This window comes from Tetrao urogallus (assembly GCF_951394365.1).
Source record: "Tetrao urogallus genome assembly, chromosome: 1".
Classification (NCBI taxonomy): Eukaryota; Metazoa; Chordata; class Aves; order Galliformes; family Phasianidae; genus Tetrao; species Tetrao urogallus.
The window spans coordinates 57471450-57496590 of record NC_136813.1 but is presented as its reverse complement, the minus strand read 5'-3'; the positions used below and the strand labels follow the sequence as shown (position 1 = coordinate 57496590).

At 37.0% G+C, this 25141-nt stretch overlaps 1 protein-coding gene across 1 annotated transcript in view; it reads left to right on the top strand.

Annotated features, from left to right (window-relative positions):
• Positions 1-25141, top strand: part of MYO16 (myosin XVI) — a gene marked incomplete at both ends in the record, with an annotated part of 283559 nt that overhangs the window by 72633 nt on the left and 185785 nt on the right. The window contains 3 exon segments of the mRNA XM_079549224.1: positions 9121-9229; positions 16479-16603; positions 20228-20353. Of these exon segments, the coding sequence (XP_079405350.1) occupies positions 9121-9229; positions 16479-16603; positions 20228-20353 (360 nt within the window).

The following is a 25141-nucleotide window of genomic DNA, read 5'->3' as shown; positions in this document are numbered from 1 at the left end:
TTAGCTTTCAGTCATCAGTGCTAATTCTTTTATCTTCTGAAAGCACTAGTGGAACAGGCTATGCCTGTTACACAATCTGTAATATTTGCCATGGCAGTCATATATATATATATTTTTGAGTCTACTGAAAATCCTTTATGTGAAGTGATGTTGCCTGCATTGTATTAGCTTTAAGGAAAAAAAAAAAACAAACCCTTCTTCATAAATTAAATGATTATCAGAATGGTTGTGGAAATTTGAATGATGATTTTAAAGTAGTGTTTTTATTATTTAAGCACTCCAACAGCAAATGTATTTTCAAATGCAGTTGAATATTTCTGTAGACATCAGTGATTTCATACGTATGCCTCCACATGACACTTTTTAGAAAAAACAGCCACTGTATTGGCATGTTTCTTTATTCTTTCTTAACTCATCTTTTGCAGAGGTTATGTCTGGGATTTTGGGGATGCTGTAATGTTCTTTCTGCACTCTGGCATGCATCCAGAAATCTTAATTTCTAGATTAAATACATTAATGAAAGGTCTGTTTTGATCTGGAGCTATGTTGCATAATCGATTTTGGTGCTCCTTTCTGCAGTATGGAACCAGAAGTGTTGTGAGTTAAAGAAGCTGTCTTCACATAGCAGCTGATATTCTTAAGTTACACAGAGGTGATTGAATTCCCAACTGTATTTGTATGAAGTGTCCTTTAGCTGGTCTAGCAAGTGACTATAAAGGAAAAAAGAAATAGTAGTAATGGCATAACACAGCATATTATTAATACAAATGCTTGATTTTTAGAAACTATTTTAATGTTTTGGCGTAAAATTGTCAACACTGAGTTCTCTTCTGCTTTTTTTTTTTTAATTATGTCTTGGTTCTTTAGGCTGTATTGTTACAGACATAAGGAATTGAGCATTGTGTTTGCATGATTTGGGATTTTGTATACCAAAACTGAATCCAAACGTTTATTTGTGCAGTTAACCTCATCCAGATGGCAGACAGTTTCTGCCTCTTTTGAAAGAGTAATTTTGGTAATGTGACAAGCATGAAGCATAGACAGTAGTGACTCATACAGAGTATAGAGCCCTGAAATAGTCACTCTGCTGCCCATCATCTATGGGTAACCATTGATTCAAAGTTGTAGAAGTTCTTGGCCCTGGATACTGGACCGACGTACCAGTTTATTCAGCTTCCCTCTCTGCAAATACATTTAAGAGTAAGTGAGAGGTTTTCCTGCTTGTGTGAAGGGAGAAATTGTCTATCTTCATGAATATGCCTTAATGTGCTGCACTGCTATGGAAGAAGTCAGCTGAAAAGGAGGATTTGTTCCCTTCATTTGTTCCTCTGGCCACACAAGCACATGTAAGGCATATGGAGAACACTTGTTAGTGTATCAGATTACAGGCATGATAGATGGTGTTAGATCTTTCCAGTTGTTATTTTGATTTGTGATGCACTGATTTCACTTCTGAATTGCTGTACGGAGTTTGAGTTCTTGTTCAGATTGTTTTGAGAAGTGACACAGGAAAGGAGAAAATATTTTCAGTTAGGAAATTCCTACACACTACTTGAATTTCTTTGATGCCTTTAAAAGTTTAGGTTTCAATCAATCAGAATTCATGAGGAAAAGCTATAATTTTGGAAATCATACACCCAAGTTTGGTATCAATTGCTGTCAGAGTGTGATGGTGTTTAGATGTGGAACTTCACTACCTGTAAGTAACCTAATGTCCCGATAGAAGCTATAGTTTATTATTTGTAAAACAGAATACTTTGAAGATCCACTCATCAGTCTTAGCTTACCAATATTCCCATTTAATCAAACACTGTGGATATCCCTTCAGGCTGCAGTGATGGAAACTGCTCTAAAGGGATGAAGAGCAGAGGCTTATGAAGTGGTGCTGTTGGACAGATGAAATTTTAATTTCTTTGTTTTTCACTAAGATTTGTAAAAGAAAACAGCCTGCTTGGATTACCTGTGTGGCCAATACCACTATTTGGGGAATGATCCCCACTCCTGTCTTTCCTGAAGGGACAATGTCGTTTTGTTTTTGTTTTCTGTTCCCCTGGGCCACTTTGGGGAGCATTAAAGCCAAATAAGGTAGCACAGCCCCGAGGCAATTGTACTATGTGCCATATATATATATGATACACTGTACTGGAACTTAAAGATCTTTATAAATTGCTTATAAATATTAGTGTTTTTCTGTTCTCTGTTAAGTCCAGAGGGAGGAGGAAAACAAAGGAAGATATTAGAAATGTTAAGCTGCATGGTAGACTCCTAGCCCTGAATCAGCTCAGAGGCAGATAGCTGGCTTTTCATCTGCTGCTTTTTACCTTCTGTTCTGGCAGAGGAACCTTGTTTTACTCTGGAATTGATATAAATTGATTAACTATATCCCTGTTATCTGCAGTTTCATGAGGAAGGTTCTTTCTTAAAGATTAATATGGAGAGAATTAAAATGAAAGTGTTAAGATGTCAATCGGCATCCTGAGACAATATCTAGATTCAGTGAAACAGGTTCAACTACACTTGCACTACATTCGTGCCTGTCATTTTTCTTCTTACTAAGCAGGCAAGCCTCAGTTAAGATTACAGCAGGAAATGGGTAGGGGAATTGTCAACAGAGAATTTCTAATTGTAATCACTGAAACTTCTTTTTTTGTTTGTTTGTTTGTGGATTTTTTTTTTAATGCTTTTTCCCCCCTCAGGTCTACTAGTAACTAAATTGTTATTTCTGTGAAATAATTTCCTGCCTACAGGAAGTCTGCTCTTTAAATGAGTAGGGAAGAAAATATGCTTTTGAACTGAGAGCAGCTGCTGAGTCTCATTTTATCTTTTATTTCGTTGTCTGTGGTTTGCTAATGTGAAGTCTTCAAATTTTTTTGATCCTTGTCTTGAGAACTGTTCCTGTTCTGCTTAATATCTTGATTTTGTGGAAAGTTAGATCCATGGCTACTGACTTGTAACACAATGCTTCTGCCTCTATCTCATTCATACTTACGTTTTCTTTCTTTCTGTTTTATATTCACACGTATTCCTCAAGTTGTATTATATTTATGATCGCCTTTATTCAACCTCATGAAGCCAGTGTTGGCAATCCTAGGAAAAACAGGCAGTGGCTGGGTAATGATTGTAAATATTGCTAATACTATAGAATAGAATACTTCAGTTGGAAGGGACCTTCTAAAAATTAACTGCCTGACCTCATCAGGGCTAACCAGAAGTTACAGCATGTTATTGAGGGTATTGTCCAAATGCCTCTTAAATGCTGATTGGCACAGGGCATCAATCATCAGTCATCTCTCTAGGAAGCCTGTGCTTGATCACACTCGTGGCAAATAAATTTTGTCGTATTTTATAACATACCTGTGACTTTCTGCTTTACAATTGAACATAAATGACTTATCTTCTTAATACATAGTGATCTGCATGGAACACAATTTTGAAAAGAATGGTTTAAAGCCTGCATCAAAATACAAGACTTTCAGCTTGAACTTCAGTAGGTCCTACTGAGACTTCCTGGATACTACCTGGCTTCTAGCTAAAAAGGAAGCAACTGAAACATGCTCTTTCAGCCAGCTAACACCTGTCAACACGACAGTCCCTGGATGCATTAGCTCTAGCATCACAGCTTGAGAGATAAGCTCTGATTTTAAGGATGGAAGTACCTTAAAATTCTGCAGCTAGAATAATGTACAAATATTTCCAAAGTCTTTTGGGAATCTCAATATATTAGGCATCTTCTAAGAATGCTTAAATCAGATTACATTTTGAACCAGACATTTGTGGTGGTATTGTATTTCTGGACATAAAATCTGATGGCTAGAACTCCTAAGCAGAATATAGGAGATAGGTGGTTGCAGGTGGCTGGAAAAAGGTCTAACCCTCAAATTTGTTGGAAATTAAAATAAAGAAGTTCTACAAAAAAAAGAAGAAAAGTGTAGAAATTAAAATAGGGTTAAAAAGTGTGCGGTGAAATTAGTCCTGTGATAAATTGAAGTCTTTTCAATCATCGTTTCTGGAACCAGAAGGGAAATCTTATCTCCTTTTGCCAGCCAAAGGTATTTTCCCTTTGGCAGTGGGCTCTGATTTGTGAACGTAGAGGAGTACTATACAAATTTGGCACCATCTACTCAGCTATTATTGATTGCAAGCATTCTCCCTTGCTTGGAATTTCTGCATATGGATGTTGTTCCACAGAGTTGTACACTCAGTTCAGATTCATTTTGCATTCTGAATTGAATTCTGTATTGAATTATGTTTCTTTGGGAACATTTTTAATAACATATTCCATCTAAAGTCTTGCTAAAATGAAGCAATTTATTATTGGAGTCAAATATTTTTTCTCGAAAGTATAACCCATGGGAGATAGTGAATAAAGTTTTTCAAGATATTCATCTTCTTTTTGAGAAATGGTTGAAGGCTGAGGATGTGTTGAGAATGAGTAAACCAGAAACTTTTCATATATGCTGGGCAAATATGTAGTCAGAATGAACAGGTGAATACTATGGCTTCATACTATGTATGTTTGAAGTATTGGTACTTACAATTTGTATCATACTGACACTTTGCATTCAGTTCTAAAGCTCCCAATACAAGAAGGACATGGAGTTGTTGGAGCAGGTCCAGAGGAGGGCCACAAAGATGATCAGAGGGCTGGAGCACCTTCCCTGTGGGGACAGGCTGAAGGAGCTGGGGCTCTTCAGCTTGGAAAAGATTGAGGAGACCTTATAGTGGCCTTCCAGTACCTGAAAGGGCCTACAGGAAAACTAGGGAGGGACTTTTTATAAAGGCAGGTAGAGACAGGTTGAGGGGAAAAGGTTTTAAACTGGAAGAGCGTAGATTTAGTCTAGATATTAGGAAGGAATTCTTTACTGTGAGGGTGGTGAAACACTGGAACAGGTTGCCCAGTGAAGTTGTGGATGGGAGGGCCAAGGCCAGGCTGGATGGCGCTTTGAGCAACCTGATCTACTGGGAGGTCCCTGCCTGTAGCTGAGTGTTGGAACTAGGTGATCTTAAAGGTCCCTTAGGTCCCTTCAAACCCAAACCATTCTATGATTCTATGCCACTTGACAGATGTGTTTGTTTTTTTTTAATGGGAGATTATGCCTGAACTTGGAAAGAGAAATACAGTGAATTGTTCCACCTTTGATGCCAGTGTAATGTACTGTAAGAATTTTAACTGCAGTTGTTTGGTTTTAAAAAAAAATAAAAAAATTCATCTTCAGGGAAAGCCTTGGTATTGCTACAAAGACAGAAGCATTCTGGTCTGTTGGTTGTACTGCCTGTGTAAATTCGTGCTGTACTGCTGGAGTGAATTAGCTCCTTATTTGCCATGAGATGCTTTGCCATGGTTCTGAACGTCCCTCCTTCCGTGAACTGGGGTCATCATACTTCCAGGTTTCAGTAGTCTGTGCATGTTCATATTCCCCTGTGGAAAAATGAAAATGAGTAAATCCATTTGGGATTCCCCACATTTCCTGGATTAGCACAAAGATTACGTTGCAGTTTATTTACGGCAACCAAATGGCAATTGGACAATTGGCAGAAAAGAGTCTGATGAGCTAGTGAAACTGTCTGGGAAATCCTATACTCCTTTTCATGTGCCACAGTGTCTATATTACAGAATACAAGTGAAATGGATATTTGATGCAATTGTAAAAGGTTATTTATACATATTTGTATACTTCATGTGTACCTGGGTTAATGAAGTTGTTTTTCATTTATTTGGTTATGAATTTGCAATTGTAGGCATGCCAAAATCTGGTTCTAGAATGTAAAAATTTCAACAGTCAGAATTACCTCAATTAAAAACTTCTCACAAGCAAGTTACTTTCAAGTAGTTACAGTGGGGAGGTCTGTCTTCCAGGACTCAACGTGAAAGAGAGGAAAATGAGGGAAAGATAAAACTGTATAAAAAGAAAGCGATTTTTATCCATTTACCTTTTCTCAGCTAGTTTAGCCATATAGACAGAAAAAGGGATTAGCTACCCTGGGAATTTTTCTTTTCTTCTTTCCTTTTTTTAGATAGTTTTCTCAAAGGTGAGTTATTTCTGTTCAGATTGTCTTTGAAAGCATAGCTAAGCACAGAAATGGGATTAAGAACTATTTTTGGGAATGCTCTAAAGAAATGGAGCTTAACAAATATTTCCAGTACCTTACTCTTTGTGTACTGAAATGTGTGCGTGTGGGGTTTGATGATGATACCAAACTGTATTAAATACTTGGTACACTATATCGAACGTGTTTATTACTTAAAAACTCCTGAATAATTTATTTTTAGAGGGAAATATTACTTTTAAAAGTGTAGCCTCATCCTAAATTGCTTTTTCACTTGAGTTCCAAGAACCAATCCTACCTTCTCTGTCCTAGTTTTCTCCAGTTTTGACCTTCTTTTTGGTTGCAGTTCATTGTGCATGCTTTTTAAGAAATAAGCTAATGTAAAACTACCCAGTAAAATTATTTGGAGCTGAGTAATTCCGTATTGTATTCTTCCTTCAGTGGCATTAAATCTTAAATCCAGGAGAAAGAATGAAAATTGTGCTGCAGATCAAGTTAAATATTCTACTTTTTCTGAATTTAATGTCTTTTTTTTTTTTTTTTTTTTTTTTCATTTTCTTAGATCAAGAAGTAAGAAAATGTGTGTAAACTTGTGTTATTATTATCCTTCTGAACTGCCTCTGGCAATTCTTGGAAATTATTTACATGCAAGGAAGTATAGATACCTCCAAGAGTTTGTGCTTTTTCGCTGCGTGCAGGCCAACTAGATATATGCATGTGTTACTTCATTGACTCTGCTATTACCAGCAAACTCCTTGAGTCACTGAATGGAAATTAAAAAAAAACACAAAATCAACACCTAACACTCTGCTCAGTAGTGGAATAAATGCTGTAAATAGCTGTTAAGCCATTCTGCAAAGTGGTTATAATCTTCAAATCCATTCTTCATTTGTTTTTTTTCGTCATATCTTTGTCTAGTAGAACGGGCAAGTAGAAACTTATTTTCACCGTGCTATAGTGAATGCAACATTTTATACCTCTTTCTTTCCACATAAGTCTCCTTCTGTTCCTTTTCACTAAGCGTCAGAGTCATCTCTTGTCTAACCTGATCTAGCCACTTGGCAAATATTCATCTTAAATAAATATGCTATCTAGGTTCCTCTAGTCAGTCAGCAGGATAATCATGAAAAGAGAATAATGTATTTCAGAGCAGAAGAGATTGTTTTGGCAGATAGGATATCACTGTATAGGGGATCCCAGATGTTTGAGATAGTTGTTGAGATAGCTGCAGTGAGTCATTCTTTGATGCCTGTATCTCCCCTCTTGGCTACAAAGGATTCATGGATTTTTTTCAAGGGTTCATGAAAGGCAGGTCCTGCTTGACCAATCTGATCTCCTTTTATGACGGAGTGACCTACCTGGTGGATGAGTGAAAGACTGTTGTCATAGTCTGTGTTGACTTCAGCAAGGCCTTTGACACTGTCTCCCACAGTATTGTCCTGGAGAAGCTGACAGCCTGTGGCTTGGACCAACAGACTCTTTGGTGGGAAAGAACTCGCTGGATGGCTGGGCATGGAGAGTGGTGGTGAATGAAGTTAAATCCAGCTAGTGAGTGACCGGTTACAAATGGTGTTCTCCAGGCATCAGTACTGGAGCCTGTCCTGTTCAGTATCCTTGTTGATGACCTGGATGAGGAATGCCCCTCATTAAGTTAGCAGATGACACCAAGCTGGGAGATGATAGAGTCATTGTCCCTGTAGGAATACAAGAAACATTTAGGTATCATGCTGAGGGACGTGGTTTAGTGGGAAATATTGGTAATAGGTGAATGGTTTGGCTGGATGATCTTAGAGGTCTTTTTCAACCTCGATGATTCTATGATTCTATGAAAAGTAAATCAGCAGATTCATTCATATCACTCCAACTTCAACACTTGAAGTTTGGTAACGTGAAATCAAAATGGATTTGCTAGTTCTTGGTGGCATATTTCACTCTGATACTGGAGTTGACCCTATTAAGCGTTTTTCTTTGGCATGGTACTTAGAATGTAAGCTCCTAAAAGAAGCAGTCATACCTTCTATTAGTAATTCTTTATTACAGTTGACCTCTACCACTGAGGTTTTAGGAAAGGCTGCTCTTAGTACCTCTCATTTTTATTAGCTAAACTTTTATCATACAAGCTATTAAGAAAAGTAATTAGAATTACCAAAGGTCACTCTTATTTCATAATTCCTTTCCGTTAAAAGTCATAGAGAACAATACAAAAGAATTAAAATTATGACCTCTTAAAGTATATACGTGGCATTTTACTGTAGTGTAAACTCAGAAATTAGCAATATTTTAAGGGATATATATATATTTTTAATAAATTACCCTTCATAATGCAAATTCTAACACTAGCAGTATTTAATATAGGAAATACAAGTTTTCTTATCATTCTAGTGGTTTTTCTTAAATCTTCTCATGTGTTTATTCTTATCTCTTCCTCTTTACCTCCTGGTGGCTCCCTTTAGTTGTCTGTATTGAATTTTGAATGAATTTTATGGAAATGTCAGCCAGGCTCCTTTAGGGATTACAATTATAATAATCATGCTTATTTTCATTGTCTTCAACTGTCAACAAGTGGAAATTTTTTTTAGTAAGAGATGGTTCTCTTTGAGGCTCGATTGGTGGATGAGGCTGTCAGAGATTGGGCTGGCTGACAAGGTTACCTTTACCAGCTGTCTACCTGTCTCTCCTGCGTGGATGTCTGTGCTGCTTGTCAGTCAGCTTTTGAACCAGTGCTGTGTTCCAAGGCAGACTGTAATTGGCAACAGCTTACTTTACTTTAAAATGCTGTGCTACAAACTGCGACTGTTCCAAAAGTCACTGACAAGCAGCTCAGATATTTGTTTGGTAAAGACCAACTGGACAACTAGAGTGGTGACAGTATCAGCTGTCCCAGGCAAAGCCAGCCTTTTTGACATTCAAAGTTCTTTATTTTTTATTAATGTTCAAGGTTACAGTCAGCCTGCTAGGAACTCCAGCTTTGAAATATTTTTGAATGGGCAAGTTAGCTGGTCCTGGTATGTAAGAATTGTCTTTTGGGATTTCATTGCATACACATAAAGTATTTTTTATTCTTGCATGTAGGCTGGAGCAAATGTGCTGCTGCAAGATGTTAATGGAAATACAGCATTTGACTATGCTGTAGAAGGGACTGAATCCAGCAGCATCCTTCTCATGTACCTGGAAGAAAACGGTAAGTCTGAGTCTGGTCTTTTTTTATTGAACTTGACATTGAGTTAAAGCATATGTATATTCATTTGACCTACGTAATTGCTGAAGCCACTGGAGCTGTATTAATTTGGAAATGAGGGGAAGGAAGATGATTTGGAATCAAAAAGGTTTTCAGTATGTTCAGATTGGAACAACTGACATAGATTAGTGATAGTGGTCACTGTCAGATCTCTTATCCCCATTCATATGCAGATGCTAGAATGTGAATTCAAAGCAGAAGATACATTGTTAAAATTTAACAATTTAAAATTTAATAGTTTGCTGTAGTTGAAAACCTTAATAGTTGATGAGAGAATCATCACATGACATATAGTATCTGTACTAAGTAGTCTAATGCTAACTTGAATCTGTGCAACTGCAGTACAGTGTTAGTAGTGGGCTCAGCTGTGCCAGTGCTGGGCCCATTGGAGCCATCTGGAACAGGCCATGTTCAGCACGAAGCAGCCTCTTGCCTCCTCTTACAGAGGCAACCCCTGCAAGTCTCTGTGCTACCAAAACTGGGAGTTGACTCAGTGATCCTTGTCCAATCCAATTTGAGATATTCTATTTTTCTGTCATTCTGGGAAAACCTAACAACTGTGTCTACCCATGTATTTCTCAGTGCTGGCACTTTTTAAATGACAAAAACAGCAATATGAAAATCCCTGATATGTGTATTTTTCATCAGGATTTGATTACTAGTAATGAAAAAAAAATGTTAGGGAAAATGCACCAAAATATTCTAAGATTGAGGTTGCACTGTAGAAACCCTGGTAATACAATGCTGCGAAAAAATGTGTACTGTTTCTTCGGTGTGCTCAAGAAATGCCATTGTTACAGATCTGTATTGTTTCATAAAATTACTTCTGTAGACTTTAGTATTTACAGCTGTGAAATACTTTTCATACACATTAAGGGATTATTGCTAATATACTACAATGAAAACGGATTAAAATGTTGACATATAGAGATTGTGAGCAATGAAGATCAATTAACTTAAACTAGAATTAAATTACCTGATAAATATATATTTTTTTACTTTCAGAACCATATTTGAAGTGATCCTGATAGCTTTTTATAAATTTTCTATTAGTACTGTTGATGGAGTATGTTGATAGAAAAAAAAGTAGACAAACAAAATCAAATAGCTTCAGGGTAGTTCAAAGATTTTCGGTCTGATCTCTGCTGTCTGGAAATCACCTACCCATAGGATTATCATGCACAAATAATCTATATTCTGTGTAGAAGTAAATTAAATTACGATAGGGGTTAGGTGATAATATTGCCTGTGAGAACCAGGAAGACCAAACATCGTTTTTCAGTAGGTCCCTCCAATTCCTGAAAATGAAGCACACAGAAAATGTGACTCATTAGAAGTGTAATATTTGAAACTGTTTCTATCTTTTAACGTGTGCTTTCTAATATGTTTGAATAGACCATCTTAATTTTTATATTTTTTAACTGACTTTCAGGTTTTAGACTCCTCTTACTATTTGTGTGCTTCCGTGTGTCTGGAAATGTGCAGTGAATGAAAAGAAAAAAAATCCATCATATGGAAACATTTTGTTGTCCACATGTTTTTATCAAAGTGAGAGCCTTTAAACTCACTGTGCAGACTTTTGGCACTTGAATTGACATTTTAATTTATACTCAATAGATTGTGACCTGCTTTGTAAGTGACACCACAAGGAAAACAGGCATTTTCATGACTAATAAACTTAACAAAATTTGGAAAATATTCTGAAGGACATTGAAACAAGATATGTCCTATTAGTATCCTTTCAAAGAACCTACTGATTCTAATTCTGTTGCCATCAGAAATGAATTACCAATGTTTATAGAATTTCTAAATCTACGACCTTTAGCAAGTTAGAAAAAAAGTTTTTAGTGTCTTGACTGCACCCACAGGTCCTGCAACTGGTTTCCTGCGCTCCCAGGGTCTGGCTGCTTGTACTCAGTGCAAGCTCCAATATGTTAAAGCCATGTAAGTTGGGAACAGTTGGTTGAGAGAACAGCCAAGTCATGGGACAGCTGGGAAAATCTTTGCCCTGATATTTCACTCATCCCTTGGCTGAGGAGCCTTGTGTAGGCGCAGGCTGTTGGTCCTTGCCCAAAGGTATGTTTGTGCACTGGGACTCTGACCGACTTGGCTTCCCGCCTTTAGAATTGTCCTGATCTGTAGTTATGGGTTTTTCTGTCAGGACTGTTGGTTGGCCCTGATTCCTTCACCATATAGGCCTTATTTTCTTTTTTGGGTCCTATGGTCCCCGATCAGTGAAGATATTTGCCCTTGTTTCCCATAACCTCCTGGGTCCCTGGCTCTCGTTGAGTAGCCTTCTCTTACAGCTCTCCCACAAATACATCCAACTATCACACTAAGAACTTGCAGAGAAACACTGAGTATAAAAGTACGGTACATGATGAGCTCATTGCAGACGCTATACTTATCATAAATAACTAGAGGCGATGAATATATTTACTTTGTTTCTGCATTCTAGTGTTAACAGTACGAGTAAAATAATAAATTGCAAGACATGTCCAAGGATGAATGCTTAGTATTGAATCTTGAGATTGTGCCAGTCTGTTAAAAGAAATTACAACAATTATTTTTCTTATCATATAAATGAAGAAAAGAGGGAGTCCATGTAACTAATTTTGGTTAGAAGGGTCTTCAACATCCTTATTATAGAAGGGACAGAAAAAAGCATGTCTCACTAGAGTGGGAGAAGTTCACTGAGGAGAAAACAGGCATTTCATTACTGACATCATTTTCAGAGTAGAAAGAAAAGCTTAGTTCATAGTAAGCATCCCTCACTTGCTTTGACAGCATACATAATGGTAGCTTTAAAGACAGACACGTAGAACCCAGCGACAGCCATCAGTCTGTGCTTTTACAGAGAATTAGAGCTATACCCTCAGTAGTTTTGCAAGTTCTTCTGTACATGCTGAAAATATTAGCTTCCCTTCTCACATAGTAATCGTTGCTGAAATGTATCTGTTCACATCCTGGACTTCAGAAAATCAGCTGTACGTAATGCTAAGCTATGTGCACAAGGGTGGCTGAACAGTGTAATTCTACAAAATTGATACTTTTTATAAAGCTGCCTGGTAAGTGGCCAGTAAAGGTCTTAAAATTCTTGCAAATAAAGCTGAATAAAGTAACATCTACACATAGATAATATAATGAATAAAAATGAATGTACCACAAATGGTACCGTGATTTTTTTTTTTTTCCTCATGGATTGTTTGTGAATACATCTATCCTATACTGAAAAACAGAAATTCCTTGTGTCCCTGGAATTACAGAAGAGTATGGGCAGGCTCATCTCTTGGAGTGAAAAGCACCTTGCTGCAGTTACAGCTCTGTGCAGTAACAGAGGCAGAGTGAGAGAAGAGGAGTGATTGGCTTGTGACAGCTGCTTCAAGTTGTTAGTGCACATTTGTGTTTGCAACACATGATGGTACTGACAAATCCTGAAGACTTTTACACGTGTTAAATATGAGACGTGCAAGCTAGTTAGACAGAGTGGTTGCTGGGTGTCCTTGAGCAGCATGCTTTGTACCCAGAACCAGGTGCTCACCTGGCAGATGGAGACACTTCCAAGTGCTGCACATTTCTGCAGAAAATATATTTAATAGAAATTCTCAGTTCTGTTTGCCATGTATTTCTTTACCACTGCAACCTTCTGAAAGTTACTTCCCTGTTTTTTATCTGATTTATTTTTACATTGTTTTGGGTTGTCAGTTCCATAACCATATGCATGAAAGGGTGGGACAGCCACAGTAGATGAAATAGCTTTGTCAAGTGTTTCTCTTAAACATGGAGAAGTGTTGCATTTTGTTACTTTTAGGTTATGCTCCTGCCTGTCATCAGGACTAATACAACCAAATGCTGTGCCCTGCAGGGTCACTGCTGCTGTAATTGTTCCTTCTCCATTGCATCTCCTGTGAACTCCAAGGGCATGTAGCTCTTGCTCTGATTTTGCAGGATATTTGGTGTCTATTTGCTATCCTACACCTTTATTTTTCAGTTTCCATTCTTTTTACTGTGAACTGTTCCAATACTCCCTGCCGATTCAGTTTTCTTCCTCTATTTATTCATGCTGGCTGCTGCCTCATTTCAGGTGAACATCTAAACTGTGTTTTTTCTTTGAAAATCAACATGAAGGTCGTTCTTTGATTCAGACTGCTAGAGTTACTGTATGTGTAATACTTTTTTATTCCATCTAAACTAATGAAAACTGTCACCCCGTGGGGAGGGAGAGAAATCTTAACAGAACTGATCAAGGGAAGGCACCTCCCTACCATTGCTCCCAAGCGAAATATTTTCCAAATTATTGGGATTCAAAATTCTGCAATTCTGAAATTATTATTATTTTTTTTCATGTTTCTATTCTGTAGGGGATGAGATCTCTTTTACTTCTGTACTACTGTCAGAAGTCCTTTGAATCTTGCTAAAATGTAGCCTGTGGAACTTACCACTATTGTAGAGCTCACTTGTCAGGCAGCTTATTGCTATTTGCCTAATGAAATGTGTATTGTTTCTTTGTATAACTGCTATTGGAATCATGAGATTCATATAGACTGTGCATTTTGTTACGTAGCATTGTTGATGCATCTTCTCAGAGCTGATGTGTATATAATTACATGTGTGATAGAGCAAAGGATGCAGCTGAACTCTACTCGATTCCTCCTTTGCTACAAACAAAGTTAAATTTTCAACAATTCATTTTTGGGAACCCTATGTGGAATGCAATCAGGTGCTATCAAATGCACTTCTTAAGCAAAGGATCAATATTTCACAGTTAGATTAAGAATACAATGACATGGTAGTTTTCTGACCATATCACACCGATAGAAAATCCATAGTAGGTTGCAAGAAAAGGCTGACTGGACTCCAGTTAACATCTGCACTCAACCTGTATCTGTACAACCTGCACAGACATACAGACAACATGATAATTCCTGTATTTCACTGTGAGTCTTTTACGTGGGGAAAGTCAGAAACTGGTATTTCTAATTTTTAAACTGTGAACATAGTTTCCATGTTTGAGTGTTCAAGGTATTGTGCACAGGCTAAAGAGCTGGAGTATTAATTTCCACCTGTTGCCTCTCTCCTTGAAAAGCAAAGTGCACTGTAATTGCTTGCCAGAGACATCAAACAGAAGACAGAAATTATATTTTCTGTCTTAAAAATGGCCTTCGTCATCAGGCAAAAACTATACATATGTTTTTCAGGTATTTTATATGACAACATTAGAAATAACTTTATCATGACCATGCAAGTTTTATTTCAGCTTTGCAGTGTGTTTAACAAGTGAAGTCAGTGCCACAATTACCACTTAAGTGTGTGTACTCCTGTACTACTTAGTGTTTTGGCAATTGAAACTTCCATATTTGAGAGAATTCTGCCACTAGAATGTTAAACTATCAACTTGCTGCTGCAAGCAAGCAGGATCTGGAGAGAAGATATAAAAAAAAATGACATCAGTAATTTGTAAATGCCACCGGGTAGCTTTAAGTCATTACTGTGAAATGTGATGAAGACCTAAAAATATCAGTTCTGGTGAAATGAAGTGTTGATTCTTAGGAGGTACTCAGAGTTTTGTATATGAAATCGATGTGTCCCAGTCTAGCAGCTATCAGTGATACATGGTACACATAGTATGTTAGCACATTCTGCTTTTGGTTGGATATCTGATTTAAGCTATCAATACTAATTAATACTTGTCTGAATTGCATTTTTGTGAAAGAGCACAGTTTTAGTCCTGATAAAGAAAATGAGGCATTTTGGGTTCACATTTATGTTTTACATTTGGTATAAATGTGATCAGCAGTGTTCAACACACCGTGTTTTCACACCCTGAACACTTCACCTCAGAGCTGAAACTCGAAGTGCTCCCTGCAAATAAAGTTCAAAACACAGAGCACTGTGTAGAATAGCACGTGAGAGGAAAAACACTGAATGAGTTTCTTTGTTGAACTGCATATAGTGTATCCATTTACATGAATTCCAGTGTAGCTGTAAACTATGAGACTTTAAATATACTTTTACCCTGAAACATGCTTCAGTTGTTTTAGTAATGTAAAAAAAAACAACAAAACAAAAACAAAACAAAAAAAAAGCAAAAACAAAAGGATTGTTGAATAGAAAATGTAAAATGAATAATACAAACAAAAATATTTAAGTACATCTTATTTCATTTAATTTATTATTTGTCACTTTTATCCTCACAAATGTGGAAAAGAATCAAGAAGTCATTTATATGTTTTCTGTTATGACATGACCAGGACAGAGAGGCAGGGTTTTCATATTCAAATTATATTTTCTACATATAGATGTAAATGACCACTGGAAGTTATGAGTGGAAGAACCAAGCCCTGAATTTTGGTTAGATCCTCCATTCAAGCCACAACCAGTTGCTAATTTAACCACTTAGTAATTTTGTTGTGCTCTGTTTCTAATTTTAGTTCTATTCAGACTGCAGACCATGCTTCCTTTTGGTTGTAGACTGCCTTGCTTATCTTCCTTTTAAAGCTGTACTTTGACAAGTGTTTCTTTCAATAGCAGTGCTGACTCAAACAGACCCAGCTCTTCATAACTTTCATCTCCTCTTATTTGTTCCTGCCTGTAGACCACATTTTTATTTGGTTAATGGTCCAGGCCCAGATGGACAACTAATCCTGGCTAAAAATAACCCAAGCAAATAAAAAAAAACAGCAGTTGAGTTTTAGTGCCACTTGCTTCAAATCACAGTGTCTCAAAGAGTTGAGTTGACAGATTTGAGAGATTAGTCTGGGGCAGTGTAATGCATACACAGGGGTGACAGAATGCTGCCTCAAACAATATTCATTAAGTAAGTCTGAAAGACTTGAAGTGGCTTCTCTGAAGTGTTTAATTCTTTTATTTTATTGCAGCTTCCTTATTTCTCAGTTTCAACAGAGTTAATGGTATTCCAACTACTTTGCCTACAACTGTTCTTGCCAGTCAGTAGGGCATCTGGCCCATTTGTCTGATATTGCTGACTGAGGTTAAGTCATCCAAGTAATACAGATAAATAAGAATATGAATAATCTTGTTGGTAAATATAAGCAAGGAGACATGTTCTGTAAACATACACTGAATTCTTATTAAATGTTGACTATCATTCTACAAACCCAGGAAATAAAAGCAAAATCATGTATGTTCTTTACTGATGAACAAAATATCAGCAGCCTTTTCATTTTTCCAGGTGTTGAGCTGAATTCCTTGCGCCAAATGAAGATACAGAGAGCTATGACTATGCTTACAGATGTCCGACAGCTCATATCAAGTGGAGGAAGCGTGAATCAGAAGAATGATGAAGGAGTTACCCTGGTGAGTAGGAGTATGTTACATTCTGAGTTCCAGCCTAGTGAATACGTGTTCAACTGTAATAGTGTAAGTGCAAGTGCAGTTGCAAGGTTGTTCTATAAGAGGAGAAATGAAGGAATACGGATATTAGTTCTCATCTGGCCTTTTGAAAATAGGTATCTCAATGCCCTGCTCTGTACAGATTTTGAAACTGATGAGTGCAGTGTCAGTGTGTCAGTGGCGACTTTTTTGGTCTTAGCCACTGAACGTACAACACAACAACGAGAAGAATAGCGTGCTCCTTATTTTAGAACTAGAGAGAATACTTAAAATCCCTGACACTGTGTAAGACTGACTGTAAAGCTTCACTGAGTGATGAATGTTTAATGCCTGTGTCTTCTGTCTGAACAAGTCTAAAACACCATTTCATGAAGTTATATCTTCTTGAATCAGTATTATGAAGCCTCCACCTTATCAATGGATGAATGTTCTTCCAAGTTTGCGTGTTATTTTTTAACTGTAGGTTCTCATTGTACATTTTCTGCTGATAGATCTCCTATCCATTTTTTTTTCTCAAGGAATTTAATTTATAAAAGCATTATGTTTAACTTCCACTTTCCTGATACACTGAAGCCAAGCTGTTAACTTCCAGTAAAATGCAACTTGTATTTTGCTCTTTTTACTACTTTGGTCAGAATTGGCTTCATTTAACCAAGTCACCAATTTGTCTGATTGTCACATTGCATAAAACCTTTTCAGAAGTTAGCAGGAATAGTTGAAGTGCATGTATGAAATGTGTTTAACAGTACTTTGTGAACCAGGAGAAAAGCACTTTGGATAGTTTCTTTGTTGTTATTTATTTATTTATTTATTTATTTGTGTGTGTGGGATGTGGATGTGGACCAATGGGGCATTTTTGTGTGATCAGTTTTTATACTGACCTTTGCTTTCTGGAGTTCCTTCATAGTCTTGCCACAAGGAGCTACAAAGTGAATAATTTTGCTTTTGTTCAAGGTTTCTGTTACGTGGAAAGTTTTGTCGTACAAATTGGTGAGAAATACAGAATTTGTTAGTCTGTTCTGTTTCTGTTCATGGTTGTGGAGTCAGCCAGTCTGTAATAACTCTTTATATATCAAAGGGCTCTGGGAACAGATTTGTTACTCTAAATCTGTCAGTACAGAGAAAAAAACATAGATGTCAGTTGTAAGTAGAAAATAAGATATATTTTCTGTTCATAGACTCTAAGATGATATGGTTTAAATATAATTATGTTTGAAACTATGCCAGAAACTAAGAGTTGCTTTAATTGTGGTGATTGACATTCAGCACACTTTTTTTCCCCAGATAATACTGTTTTTTTTTCACATGCTTTAGTATTTACTAATTGTAATCAATTGAATATATTTTATATTCACCATTTCTGAAAGTATACTGTATGTCATAGTCAGCAGTATGGTTTTTTTTATATGGAGAATACCAAGAAGATAAACTTGTCAACATGGTGACAAGCCACATCCAACTCACTGACAGTTGGTAAGATCACTGTTGCACAAGACTACAACCAGCCTGACTCTAGATCTTCAGCACAGATTGCTAAGCAACAGATCAGATACCATAGGGGTGGAATAGGTGCTGTATCCCGAGCAGGGAGCAGTGCAATATCTCTGGACAATCCACATCTACCAGCAGATACAAATATAGACTTTTCTTTTTGGTGGTAAGCTCAGAGAAGAGTGGCACTAAGTCCTGCTTCTTCTTCCTGAAGGATTTATACTCTGTATGTCACAATCAACCTTCTTTTCATGCTTTAGATAATGCCATGTGTAATTAAGGATTAATAAGGAAAAATGACATATAGACGCACGCTCTCTCAGAATGATAGCACATACGTATATATGTGTCTGTGCTGCATATAGTGATATGTGGTAAAGCTAGTTCTTCTGATAGTATTTTCTGTAATTTTTTAAATAAATTTCAGTCACAAATGCTTCCTTTGTCCTCTGAGCTTTGAAACTGCTTTAAAATAGCACTTATCAAATTGAAGTTTGAATTCAAAATGCAGTTTCTTTTGTTAAAAACAGAAGGTTAAAACTGTATGGAATTATAGGAAATTTTTGAGGTTTCTGTGTATTTGAAATTAGAACATTTATAGTTTTGGTGTTCTGCCTCTATTTCTGGGAAGATTTGTGGTGGGCTGTAATGTATTTATTTCATCCTTCTGCATCAGAAATGTTCATAAAGAAAATTTCATGTACCTTTTTCAGGTGCAGCTAAACCAGAAATAAAACAATAGTGGCAAATAATTTCCAGGACGGGATTTGGTGTCTCCTGGTCTTATTGAGGCTTTGGAACCACACAGTTCTAGGAAGAGGTTTAGGAAGAGGATTATTGTGAGAGGTTTCTTGCCATCAGTCATCCATTCAAATTCTTAGAAAAATCGTCTCTTGGGCTAACATTACTTCAAAGGGCAGAAAAACCCATGTAGTTGGGTTACATTATTTTGGCTTACAAGTTACCCCCTTTAATCACAGTTCTCCATTTGTACAATCTTGCTTAACCCCGTCTTCACTGACCAGCACTGAGATTGATTTTTTGTGACTGTGATGGGGAATTACATCCTGCCACCTTCCAAGATAATTCTAATCCCCCGCAGTAGGGAGAACCAATTTCCACCTAAATGTGCAAGTGATGGTTTCCCCCTGATGTAGGATTCCTTATTGCATTTCCTCTTTCACTTAATTAGTACTGGAGTAAGTAATTTGTATTGCCTTAATGTGTATTCATCTATGAATGCAATTTCTCAACTCACCCATTAACAGAGACATTTTTTATCTGCCTCTTTCACTCGCCACTGCAGTCCTCAGTGCCTTGTCTCTCATTCTGTCTTTACTATTTCAAACAAGTCCCAAGCAAGCATGGCTACTTGTGAATTTATCCCTGCTTTAACAGGATGGTATGCTGTGGGACCTCCTGAGAGGAGCTTTTATCATTCTGTTACTGTATTTTCCCCTTTCTCTGTCCCATGGCAGTTCTGAAATGAAGTTTCCTGGTATAGAAAGTTAACTAAAACTGTTAAGGCAATACCGCACAAAATAATGAAGTGTCTAGTGAAGCAATGCAAATAAAAGAAATATAATCTCTGTAGTGTTTTTGAGGATGTTCTAGTTTTCTGTGGAAAATACATAGAATCATAGAAGTGAATGTACTGTGATGATGTGTTGTTGAATTCATTTCAGCATCAGCTCACATCTGGGATATTTGAACTGTCACAGAAGGAAGTTAGGCCTAGGACAAGCTTTGCTAAACTGTGTGAATATTCCTGGGCTCATGAAGTCTGTGACTATGTTAGAAATAGATATTGGAATAATGGATGAAGTATGAAAATGATTTAGTGAGACTAAATTGTTTGAACAGATGTCAATAAGACAATGTTCTTTTTTTTTATTTTATTTTTGGGTTTTGTTTATAAATGCTAAATAAGATTATTCTATGGTCTTCTAGAATGTTGCTCTCACGTGCATTTTGTTTTTGTTTTTTAATCATGATTTATCCAGTTATGTCTGTGAGGCAACCATCATATACAAGATATACAGTAGTACCTTATGTTTTTTTTCTGAAAACTTTAAGATAGATATTTTCTTATTCCAGCTGCATGTGGCCTGTGCAAATGGCTACAAGAATGTTGCATCTCTGATACTGGATCATGGGGCTGATCTCAATGTGGTGGATAATCAGTACTGGACACCTCTACATTTAGCTGCAAAGTATGGACAGGTAAAGCATGTCTTTTTCATCTCCTTCTCCTTATGGTAGTCTTGTGTAGCAATAAGAAATACACTCAAGTCAGGGACACTATTCTTTTCCTAATGTGAAAAAATGCTTTTCTGTACTATAAGTGGCATATGGAAAATGACCGAGATCAACGTCCTCTTAGTTATTCACATGACATAAATGCTTCTTACTGTATGTGTTCTCATTTTAATAGAATAATCATCTTCCAAACTCTTTTTGGTCTTCAAAAAGTAAATAATATTTTTTAGGAAGAATTTAACTTCTTGCTGACAAAGGTATAGTGAAACAGTTGTGAATATGTGTGTATTTGAAACCAGTTAATTCTGCTAGGATATAGGCTTTTCCTATTGAGACACCCAGCATGCCTTCAGAGTAGATTAAGCCATAGTTGTGTGTGTGTATAAAGGTATATAAATACATATATGTATACACACCTATATATATCTATGAGTTAATACATACACTCTGAAATTAATTGCTGGATGGCTAAATTTACAGAGAACACTTGTCTGCAAAAATATACTGAATGCACATATTGTTAGCCAGGGAAGCATTGGTGACGTTCTGTGTAGCGTGTAGTTTTATTTTTCTCATCCCATCCTATACAGTGCTATTCTGTAGTTCCAATAAAAGTACTTTTACTGTTCCTTCTGGATTTGATGTTGTACTGCAAGTAGACACATACTCATACTATCTGTGTTTGACTTCAGAAAGGCAGGAAAACTCTTACTCAGAAGTAATTGGATTGCAGAAATGTGATTTTGGGTGTGAGCTATTATTTCACTGGTGCTTTGAATTGTGTCTCCATTTATGTCCCAGGTGGGTGGTAGCAGTAATTCATAGTATTCCCAGAGGTTTTGGTGAGGAGACAGGGACCACTTATGCTTATCATGGGTCCCTGACTCCTCATGCAAATAAAGTAACATTGTACTTGTCATTAAAATTAAGAAAATACTCAGCAAGAATCTTCCCTATTTAGAAAATAAATATGACTTGAATATGGATTTCCACTGTAACTAATAAATCACTGAAATAGCTTTATGACTAAGGTTTTATGCTATGTCAGGGAAAATAATTCATACTGTAGCTAACCTATCTAAGTGTTTTTAAAATTTCCTTTCTTACGGTAATTTTGAAAAACATTTAGCCTTAGTGGGAATTCATGATCATGTTGTATTTACGTTTCCATTTTGAGTTGTCGAGAATTGTTACTTTTTTGGGAAAAAATATGTCAGAATGGGAATAACCTTAGAACAGGCATAACTTGAGGTAGCCTGTTTTAATCTAAAATATATTTCCAAGAAATCAGTTATTTTTTAGCCAAACATATTCATGTTTTCTGGGAAAGACATAAATATAAATTGCTGTCTCTGGCCCTTACAGTTTCACCCTCTTGTAACTTGTATTTGTACTAGACTTTGTTTAAAAGCTTCACTTGAAAATCTTAGTACGATAATAAACTGTGTGCTCTATCAGAAGACTGTAAAAAATCTATCTGGTTTTACTTCGATGCAGTACCATTTGTACTTCCAGCAGAAAGGCAGCCATTTTAAAGTTCCTTACAATTTCATGTTTAAATGAATGATTGAGATCCATTTAGATTTAAATAATGAAGCAAATTTCTTTTAAAATGGGAAAATACAGTCACAAGTATTCCCTGAGTCTTTTATTGTGTTTTCTGTGAAGAGTTTTGTGTCTTTTTAATTCACGTTTTTTAAAAGTTATAATCCATTATTTCACCTCAGTTTTACTAAGATGCATACTATCTTAAATATTGCTTTTGAATGTGAAGTGGTCCTCAAAGTGTTGCTGATTGTCTCGTGTTGATCTGGGATAATGCACTCCTTACCAGTTTCAGACAATGCTCTTAAACTGATTTATATTACAGACAGCACATACATAAATTTTGTACATCACCGTATGAAAAATGTGAGTAATGTTATTTAATGTTGCTTTTGAGTGGTATCTAGACTCATCTAAAGGACTTAAGCTCTGTACGTGCAAAGTTTTGTGTTCTCAAATATACAGAATGTCAAAGAAGAATGACCTCCACCCCCTGACATGGCTATTTGTAAGACCGTACCAAGAACAGAGTTGGAACTAGGTTACTTTACATGGAAATAAATAAATTGAATCCACTGAAATTTAAGATTTCTAGTGAGAAAAATTAATTTGCAGCTGTAAAGGAGGAAATTTATGAAGAATAAAGGCACTGGAATTTCACGGAACAAAGCTCAAGTTGTGAATTAATCCACAATATATGTGGATTAGAAAGCTTATTTTTCTAGCTTCCACAATAGACTATATGAGATTTGGTGGAGCAATGATATGTTATCCTGAGCTGAGCGTTTGAAAGACGTTACACCCACACTGTATAATCAAACCCTGGCTTGTACAAGCACCTTAATAATGGCAAAAGTAGTTTTATGTAATTTAGCTAATTACAACTTAAACACAAATTCAAAGCATTGCCTTGCCAGTATGGAGAATAACCTCTAGAACGCAATTCAGATGGTTCTGAAGAAGTGCATTTAATGTAGGTGGGATAAATCACTACTTGGCGGTCTGCCCCTCCCTCTGATTATAGAGGACATGGGCAACTCACAGATGTTAAAGCTCTAACTTGAACTCTTTAAAAATATATTAGAGAAATCCATCCCAGAAAAGATTTTCAGAAGTCCAAAGAGTGAGTCAGGCACCCATGGAATGTTCTGCTTCTCCCTAGGCATCATCCTACAGAGGGAGCAAAGTTAGTGACTTACATTCACACCTCTCTTATCAGAAGCATCCCTATAATGAATTTCTTGCAAAAAGAGAATAACTAAGAGTGCCAGTATACCTTGTCTGATGTTTAAGAAGCTCTCTAGCTATACTTATGTATATATTTGTAAACAAAAGCAGCATCAAACTTTCTAGTCACTGATAAATTTACTATGTACTATTTGCAAAAATGGCTATAGTTCAAATATTGAAAAAGTTTATAAGTGAACGATAAATGAATTGTGCTATTAATGTCCAAGTGTGTGTGTGTGCAGGATTTCTTTTTTTATTGCATAGTATAGGATAGCACTACTGAGTTTGAGGAATATTTGCACTAAATGGGAGCATATAAACAAGAGGGGGAAAGGCTGTTTACAAGGGTGGATAGTGATAGGACAAGGGGGAATGGTTTTAAACTGAGACAGGGGAGGTTTAGGTTAGATATTAGGAGGAAGTTTTTCACAAAGAGGATGGTGTCACACTGGAACAGGTTGCCCAAGGAGGTTGTGGATGCCCCATCCCTGGAGGCATTCAAGGCCAGGCTGGATGTGGCTCTGGGCAGCCTGGTCTGGTGGTTGGCGACCCTGCACATAGCAGGGGGTTGAAACTAGATGATCATTGTGGTCCTTTTCAACTCAGGCCATTCTATGATTATATGATTCTGTGAAATGGCTGTTGAGTGCAGGATGAGGTAGCTGAAGCTGCTACTTGCAGTTCAGTCTGTAAGATGATTAGGTTACCAATTAGTACATTGTTAGACTACTAATTGAAATACTGCCAGCTGCAAACATTAAAAAATAATGGTAATAGTGTTAAAAAATAGGGATATTTTTTAGCAAGGCTTCACTAAGTTTCTAGGACTGTTTTCATTTTCCACCCTGAAAATGTGAGGACAAAACCCTTTTTTTTTTTAAACGTTTTAATGTAAGTTGAGATTCTTAGATAATACCAAAAATAGATACTATTGAGGTATTAAGGCCAGAGTTGCTCAATACCTTCATAATAACATGGAATATAATAACTCTTCAACACTTATGTAAATCTGCGTTAGTGACGCATAAAAACCTCTTCAAAATAAGATTATAAAGGCAGCACAACAAGCCTCAAGAAATTGGAATATGCCAGGATTGCCTAAGTAAATTTTGCAGTGTCTTTTGAACATACACATTGATGTAAATGTTAACTCGTTGTCTCATTCCCATCCAGCATGGAGAGTGCTGCTCTTTAGGCTGTTGCCTGTACACTCTGCAGTGGACCTGCCATCAGCTACCACACCTGAGGCCGGCACTGACACCAACAGCAGGAAGGCAACTTGCATCTCTCAGGCTGATCCCTTCATTTGGTTTTAGCATGTCCCCTCCGTGTGAACAGCTAAGAATATGCACTGGGAGGGAGTGCTGTTACTGCTGGACGCCTCCCAGGCTGCTGTGATCAGGAGTACGCATGCTTCCCTCCCTGTGCTGGGAGTGGGCTCTGATGCTCGCCTTGGGTATTTTGGCACAATTCCCAGGCACAAGCTGTTTCTTTGTTGTTTATCACAGAAATGTCACCTTTCAAAACAGCTCTCAGAGACACGCAAGTCAGAGCTGACTCCCCAGTAGCTTAAACACTACCTCTCCCCAAATTTCATCCTTGGGGAAAGCTGTTTGCTAATGTCTAAACTGTTGAAATGCTAAATCAAAGAAAGCTAGGGATTAGGCCAGGCAGCAGTCTGGCTCATGTTCATGTTGTTTAGAGCTAGCTTCCTCTGTAGGAGATTAGTCTTGTTTTTAGAGAGCTGCTTGGAGTGGTCCGAAGCAGGGCTGGGGACAGAGCTAACAGTTAAGCAGTATGGATTATAAGGGGTACTTAAGCTTGCTTCATTGCACTCTCTTATTTAGCAAGGCAGATTTAGCCTGTGGCTTTGAGGCTTTAACAGTTTCATGATGTCAAACAAAAAAAGATAATTGTTGAGCTGCTGTCTGTCTCTCCAAAAGGAACTCTCACACTAGCAAAGATTTCCCGCTAAGC